General features: G+C 56.6%; 1 protein-coding gene across 1 annotated transcript in view; it reads left to right on the top strand.

The window, feature by feature from the left end:
• The window catches only part of MPPED1 (metallophosphoesterase domain containing 1), a 29,502-nt gene extending 26,654 nt beyond the window's left edge, over nucleotides 1-2,848 (top strand). The window contains exon 5 of the mRNA XM_004700231.2: nucleotides 412-2,848. Coding sequence (XP_004700288.2) covers nucleotides 412-530 — 119 coding nt within the window. The 3' untranslated portion in view covers nucleotides 531-2,848. The remainder of the gene's footprint in view (nucleotides 1-411) is intronic.
• The last annotated feature ends 5,208 nt before the right edge of the window (nucleotides 2,849-8,056 follow it).

Here is an 8,056-nt window from a genome sequence, read left to right as displayed (position 1 = left end):
GAGGAGGAGGAGGCTATGAGGATGGTCGGGAGGGTGGAGGTGCTGGTGCTGGTTGTGATGATGGTGATGGTGGTGAGGATGATAACGATGACGACGATGGTCAGGAGGGGGGTGGTGACGGTGACGGCGATGGCTGTGTTGAGGACGATACAGCACGGAGGGTTTCAGGTGCTGGCCCTGTATGTAGACTGCCACGTCAGTTGATCCGCACTGTAGACTCGGGAGTAGAGTTGATCACTATCGTCTCTTTTTACAGATGAGGAAACTGACCCTGAGGCTTTCAGTGGCCGGCCCCAGACATATTCAGCTCTCAGTGACTGAGCGTCCCCCCACCTTCCAGGGGCTCCAGACTCCCCAGCCTGCCACCAGTCTTGGTCTAGACCTGATGGTGTGTGCTTGTCTCCCTCCCAGGATACGGTGTCATGGCGGACGGGACTACCACCTACGTGAATGCGTCCGTGTGCACTGTGAACTACCAGCCCGTGAACCCACCCATAGTCATCGACCTCCCTACACCCCGGAACTCCTGACTGCTCCCTGCAGCCCAGCCCTGCCTGCCCAAGCCAACTACACACATCTGGTCCACAGCACAGACCTCCCCCACCCTTCCTGCTGCTCAGAACAGCTCAGCAGACCCGGCTGGCTGTGGGGATGGGCTGAGGCCGAGCCCCCTGACTCTTCAGCCTCCTGTGCCCTGAAGCTGGACCCCTGTGGGGTCCTGCCCGGGTTTGCACACATCACCATTTTCTGCGTGGACCATAGAGGACGCCTAGCTCATGGCTCGCCCCGACTGGAGGGTGGCTGAACCCTCATCCTTCCCTGTGGGACAGCCTTGTGGGTTCAAGAAGCCGCTGCCCTTGGACCCCCTTGGCTGCGTCTGGGAAATTCTAACATGAAACCACCCTCTCACCAACGTCTCAGTGGCTGAAGCCCCGGGAGGGGTTTAGGATTAAGGACCGGAGGGTAATTTGTAGCCTGTGCTCCTACTTCCCTCCCTCTCCTGGGCGGGAGGGGCTGTTCGGGACATCTCAGGGAGCCGGGCCACATCTGGCCGGGTCACCAGTGATTGGCCTCCTCTTGTCTCCCCTTTCCCTCCTGGGTCCTTTTGGGTGACTTTAACAGTGGCCTGAGCACCCCGGGCACCCCCTGGGGCCCAAATTTGCAGGCAGCTGAAAAGAATGAGTGATCAGAGGGTCCATTTAGGACTGGCCAAAGGCGCCAGGGTCTTGGGGAGCAGAGCCCCTGGCTCTGAGAGAGGCTGCACAGCTTTGGGGGACCCCATGTCAGGGCTGAGGGTGGGCATGGGGGAGGTCTGCAGGCTCAGGCAGCCAGGCCGGACATACACACCTGCATGTATGGGACACACGCGCACCTTAATTAAATGACAGACACCCATATCGGCAGAGGCTTAACTGGCTCCAAATGCTTGTGGTCCCAGCATCAGGGGACACTGGTGGGGCAGAGCCCCGCCTCCAGCAACCTCACCTGCACGGGCAGCTCTGGCTTCCTGGCCTGTAAATTAGGACGGGGGCAAGGCAGGTGTTGTGTCTGGGGGAGAGGGAACGAGAGGCGGAGTTAGGGAGGCAGGGTCCGGCGGGCGCAGGGCCATGTTCTGGGTTTAAAATGGTGACATTTCGTTCATACCTGGGTCTTCTTTTTCTGCCGCAGCCTTTGATTTAAGCCCCTTGCGTTCAGATCTGTGCCAGGGTCCTTGATTCCTGAGTTGCAGACCCGAGAGGGACCGCTCGCCAGCTGCCCACCTGCCCCAGCCTGGGAACCAGCCAGCCCCATTTTGCACGAGCCCTGGCAGAGTAGGACTGCTCACTGCAAGGTCAGCAGTTCAAAACCACCAGCCGCTCCAAGGGAGAAAGTTGAGGCTTTCCACTCCCTGAAAGAGTCACCCGCAGGGGCTGTTGTAGCCTGTCCTATAGGGTCCCTGTGAGCCGGCATCCACTCGATGGTGGGGAGAGATTTGGCTTTGCAGGGGTCATCTCATTTCACGCTCACGCACTGCCCTGCGCCATGGGACTGAAGGTCCCCACTTCAGAAGGGAGGTGCGGCGATGGTGGCCAGAGAGGAGCGAGAACGTGCCTTAGGGCACATAGCACAAAAGGAGCAGAGTCAGGATTTGAACCGTGGTCTCTGGCTCCGGATCCTCCCTTTGGCCATCACCCCAAACTCCCTCGGGACGGGACGCACATCTACATGCTTACTCCCACGGGCTCTTTAAAACACGGTGTCTTAAGGGCCCCCCCAACCCCACTTTGGCTCCTCTCTTATAGAACAGCCCTAGAGCCCCAGAACCTCCCCATCTCTGAGACCAGCACCCTGCCATCTGGGAGAGCCCGGCTCACTCCAGCCTCTCCTCCAAGGGCCCCCATTACCCCAGGCCCTGCTTGACCCAGGCCAGCGTTGGGGTGCGGGGGGTCAGGCTGCCTGGCTGAGGGGGTTCCTGGGACTGGGATGTTTACAGGGTCTCTGGGGAGCCCCTCAGACTCGCCCCACGTGTGAGCACACGCCTAGCACACACACAACACCCCGGCCTCCAAATGTCGGCTCTGAATTTCTTCGTTGGGGGGGACCAAGAACTATACGCTTCAGAAAAGACAAGAAAAGGGAAAAGCAAAGAGGACGTTTTCCTAAGGAATCTCCAGAATATGGTGTATTTTTACGTGGAGAAGAAGAGCTGTGGAGGCAGCTGTTCCTTTAAGAGAAAAGCGCATCCGAGGCCTTGAGGGACGAGGGACGGCACCCCGCTTCTCAGTCAGTGTGGCATCACTTGTTCGTGGCTGTAATTTCCTTTTTTTGTCAAGCATGTTAGACAATAAAGTCTTTATAAAAAGAGCGAGTCTGGCTGTAGCCTCTTCCTGGGCTGAGTCTGGGTGTTGGGAAGACTGGGGGGCGGGGAAGGGGGCATTCTCCGGTGGGGGGAGGATCGTGAGTCCGGCAGCTTTGTTCTCAGCCCGGTCACCTGCTTCTGAAAGAGAGACCGGCCAGCCACGGCTAACAGCGCCGAGCGCAGTTCCGCTCCGACACGTGGGGTCCCCCTGGGTCACGCTGGGCAGCCGCTGGCGTCCCATGAGAGGCTGGTGCTTCCCAACAAGTCGGCTTCAACCCAGAGTGGCTCTGGGCGCCGGAATAGGCTGTGGTCTCCACGGCAGCAGAGGGCCAGGACTTTCTTCCTCCGTGCTGGCGGAGAGCGTCGCACCGCCAACGTTGTGGTTAGGGGCCAGGCTCTGACCCCCCTGCCACGAGGGCGCCCATGTCCACATCGGGGAAATGGCGTGAGGGACATAGGGACACTGTGCCATCTTTACTCCTCGCCTAGAGCCCTAGAACCATTTTCAAATGGCTTGACCTGCCCCATCCAGCACCGGCACCTTGTGGTTGCGGGCTCGGGGCCGTGGGGGCGCTCACCTAGGCCCGCTTGCTGAAGGATGAGAGGCCACACAGCAAAGCCGAGTCACCCGCGTCATCCCAGGTGGGCCGTTCCCAGTAGCCATCTGGCACTAACCCACAGCCAGCCAGTCCCAGGAGTGAGCCCAGCCTAGCTGTGGGAACCTTCTGCCCTACTGCTGTTGGCCAGCCGCATGGTGCTGGGCTGGCTTGCCACCCAGCATTGCCAGGGCAGCAGGTAGCTGACGCATCTGAGGGTCAAGGCCTGAAGCAGTTTACTCTCTGTCCCTAGGACTCAGCCTAGGGGCATCCCTGGCCCTCTGTTGGCCCCTCAGTTCCCTTCCTTCCATTCCACTCCACTGGGCTGGCCTTGCCTGGGTTTCCTGACGGGACTCAGCCTGTTCCCTGCCACGGCCTAGGCTCTTGCCAGTGCTCTGCCTGCAGGACTCTGCTCAGCTCTGGGCAGCGCTGGCTCCGGGGCCTTCATCTCCAATCAGATGCCTCCTCGGGAAACCACCTCTGACCTGGTCCCTCCCACCCTGACCTGCCACTCTGTAGCCTGTGAAACCCATTGTCCTCCCGTCAATTCCAACCGCCCCATAGGGTTTCCAGGGGTGTGATGTTAGTGAAGCAGACTTCTCCCCCACACAGGCTGGGGTGTGTGTGAGTTGCTGGCCTCACACAAACACGTATGCATGCACACGCATGACACACATACAACACACACATACATACAAACACATATTATGCTGTCTTCGTGAATGTCCTGTAGTTTGCTTATCTAGTTTCGAATATCCATTGTCATGGTTACACACAAACTCACAGACAAAATCCATGCTGCGAGGGTTTGCTAAGGACGTGCACAGGTGAGAAGCGCTCGGGAGTGGTTTACCAGGACCTGTACCGAAGCTTCAGGTCTGTTGATGTCTGATGATGCATACCCACGGAGAGAGACCACTGCTGAAATCTGAAGGCATTAGCTCACTGTTTCTGGGTCAGCCAACTCAGCTGCCAGAGCGAAGTGTCCAGAGGCACCCATTCCAGGAAGCCTCAGCCCGTAGGCACTCAGCTCCACTTCCAGGGGTCAGCCGGTCCAGCTCCCCAATGAAGTGCCTGGAGGCCCCCCCACTCCGCAAGACAGCCTCCCACACAAAAGCCCTCAGCTTGACCTGCTCCGAGGGTCGGGAAGGCCCTCACTCTGTGCCCTGCTCTGGCTCCTGGTCCTGCTGCTGCTCCCTGATGGCACAGCTGTCACGTGGATCCAGGAGGTTCACTGTGCAGGGATCTCAGGTCCAGAGGACACGCTCCACTCCTGGCTCTTGCTGGTCATGAGCTCCCTCCTCCTGCTTCTCAGAGGGCTTGTTTTATACACAGCAGGGTGGTACTGCTGGGAATCCAGTTCGCAACTGCTCCCAGGTGAATCCTATTAGTATCTTCCCACACCTTCCCAGACCCAGGCAGGGAAAGGTCATTCGGTGAGTGTTAGAGGGCTTGGCGAAAGAGCCACATTAAATAATTCACTCCTGCATGCCCCCTACACACACACACACACACACACACACATATATGTATACACACATGGAAACACACAGATACACATACAAACACACAGATACACACACACCCATGTTGGACAAGCCAGTTGGTGCCCAGTGGACGCCCACTCCTGGCGACCCCATCTGTGTTGAGTGGAACCATGCCCCTGGGTGTGTTTTTAAAAAAATCATTTTCTTAGGGGCTCATACAACTCTTATCACAATCCATACACACATCAATTGTGTAAAGCGCATTTGTACATTCATTGCCATCATCATTCTCAAAACATTTTCTCTCCACTTAAACCCCCTACATTAGGTCCTCATTTCCCCCCCTCCTGCTCCCCACTCCCTCATGAGCCCTTGATAGTTTATAAATTGTTATTTTGTCATGTCTTGCCCTGTCCGACGTCTCCCCTCACCCACTTTTCTGTTGTCCATCCCCCAGGAAGGAGGTCACATATAGTTCCTTGTAATCGGTTTCCTCTTTCCTACCCCCCACTCTCCCTTTACCCTCCCTGTTTTGCCACTCACACCACTGGTCCTGAAGGGATCATCCGCCCTGGATTCCCTGGATTTCCAGTTCCTATCTGTACCAGTGTACATCCTCTGGTCTAGCCAGACTTGCAAGGTAGAATTCGAGTCATGGTTGTGGGGGCGGGGAGGAAGCATTTAGGAACTAGAGGAGAGTTGTGTTTTTTATCGTTGCTACATCGCCCCCTGAAGGTTTTTGAGGCTGTAACTGTTGGGAAATAGACGGCCAGTCCTTTCTTCCGCGTTGCCTCCGGGCGGGCTTGAACCACCCGCCTTCGATGAGTAGTTGAGCACGTCACCCTCTGGCTGCCGAGGACTCCGCTGTCTCCACACACTGGTGGCCTGGAATGTCCCTATCACCCTTGTTAGTCTGAAGTGCTAGTGCCTCTAGGCAGTGCCCCTTTCTGTAACGCTTAGCAGGCCGCCCAGCACATGGCCGGTGCTCAGAAAGCAGTGCTTCCACAAAGGGCCGGTGACTATTGACTGAGGAAGGTCCCGGGTTCAAATCCCGAGTGAACCAGCAACTATGATCATGCCCAAGTTACCAGTCCACCTCTCCTTCCTCTGCAGAACGGAGTAGTCATTTTACCACGTGTGTAAAGCATGGGGTTTTCCAAATGGTCCGACCCTTCCATGGGGACAGTGCTAGCATGGACGCCCAAGTGAGGCTCCCAATAGCCCTGGGAGAAGCCCAGGACTAAGAAGGTAGATCTTAGCATCTCTCATCCTCGGGGAGAAGCCAGCACCACATGGTGAAAGGCCTTCCTTGTTTAGAGGCCTCTTGTTGAGCCCTATCCAGCTCCAACCAGAAGAGACTCCGTATTCTGAGCCAGGGAGGAAGGCCAGGACTGGCCAAGTGCCCCAAACCCACATCAAACCCACCGCCGCCAATGGATTTCAACTCCTCCTGGCCCTATAGGGCACAGGAGAACTGCATTCAGGGGACGTCCAAGACTTCCATCTTCAGAGAAGCTGACCACCACACCTTTCTCCTCCAGAGCAACAGCTGGGTCCCCTGGGATCCGTCGTCAAAGCACAGGGTCCCTGTAACAAGGGGTGCTTGGACGGTTGGAAAGATCTTGTTGGTTTATCCCACGTCTCAAACCACACATTTCTTCACGCCCTGGAGTGGCTGTTTACACAGCCAAAGCTCTCACTCTGTGCCCCATCGTCACTGTGATGGGAGGGGTGCTCCCCTGAAAGATGCTCCCCATGCAGCTTTTAGATTACAGCCGGCACTTAATATAAGCAAGTACACCTTCACCAGTCAGTGCAAACCATTCCACCTGGCAGAGGGGCGCTCTGCTCAGCCAGCGCAAACTTTTTCTCCCTGGAGGAGCAGGCTGGGCTGTGAACGGGCTCTTCCTGGTTCAGTCGTGGCCTGCGAAGCAAAACGGAAACTGCCATGGACCCGAATTTATAAAATATGGATGAACCGGGTCGATATCTGGTATGGGGAAATTATTTTACAGGTCATTATATTACAGGTCAACGTCCTGCCAGAAACTTAAATCTCCCTCTTGGAAAAACAGGGGTGGAAAGCATGTTGCCTAGCTACCAAATCTCTTGGTCAGCATAGTCAGAAACAACGTGGCCCTAATCAAAGATGGCGGCACCAATGATGCTATTCTGAATGTGTACCCCCAGGCCTGGTGGTGTCCAGTCTCCTATCAACCTTCTGGAGGGGCTCAGAATGCCTCTGCTGAGGTTCCCCTGCTGGTTGTTCTGCTTCACCCCCACAATGTAGAACTTCAGGTCTCTCCTGGTTTTTGCTCCATTGGTCGTAAGTGGAAGGGTTTACATAGGCTCTGATCCCTGAGTGCAAGGGACCCGGTAGCTCGACGAAGCTGAACCCATCTTCCGGGCTTCATCGCATCCTCTCCTTCGCAGGAGGCTCTGGTGGGAGTCTTGGCAGAAGGTCAGCCTCTCAAGCGGGTTGGCTTATGCGACCAGCACAGCCTCACTGAGTGCCCCTCTCGCAGCAGCAGGGTCAGGCACTTGGGGTTCCATGCCCTGTGGCTTCCATCTTGGAACACCTAAGGAGTGGACCTTTGGATCCAGGTGGTGTGAGGAAGCCTGATGGGTTTGCTCTAAGGGCCTGGAGCCTTTGCACAGAGGTGGGCCTGCCTCCTGCCACTTGCCTGCCTCTCTGAGACAGATCTCTGGACACCTCCTATCCCCTCCCTCCAGATGAGCCATCTCCTCCCAAGTAAAATATGAGTGGGTGCGCCCGTGACACCCCCCCACCCAACCCACCCCAGTCAGAAAGCAGTGCACTGCTTGGTAGGCATCTTTGGGTTGGGGCTGTTTTACACCTGCTGTGGACTGTGGCCGATCCTGAGAAGGGTCACGTCCAAAACAGCTCCAAAGCAGGTCTGGGCTGGGGCACAACCGCCTTGCCACTGAACCATCCAGCCCAGAGGCGGACTAGCGTCACCAGAGGTGCCGATGGCCACGTGTGTTGGTCCGGGTGGACTACAGAAGCAAATTCAGAGAGACACTCATGTGTGTATAGGAAAGAGCTTTATAGACAAGAGCAATTGCATATTGAGAAATCATCCCAGCCCAGTCCAGATCAAATCCATAAGTCC

Source organism: Echinops telfairi, unplaced genomic scaffold, assembly GCF_000313985.2.
Source record: "Echinops telfairi isolate 266 unplaced genomic scaffold, ASM31398v2 ScPeMD7_2;HRSCAF=8, whole genome shotgun sequence".
NCBI lineage: Eukaryota > Metazoa > Chordata > Mammalia > Afrosoricida > Tenrecidae > Echinops > Echinops telfairi.
This window is presented reverse-complemented; position numbering and strand designations above follow the sequence as displayed.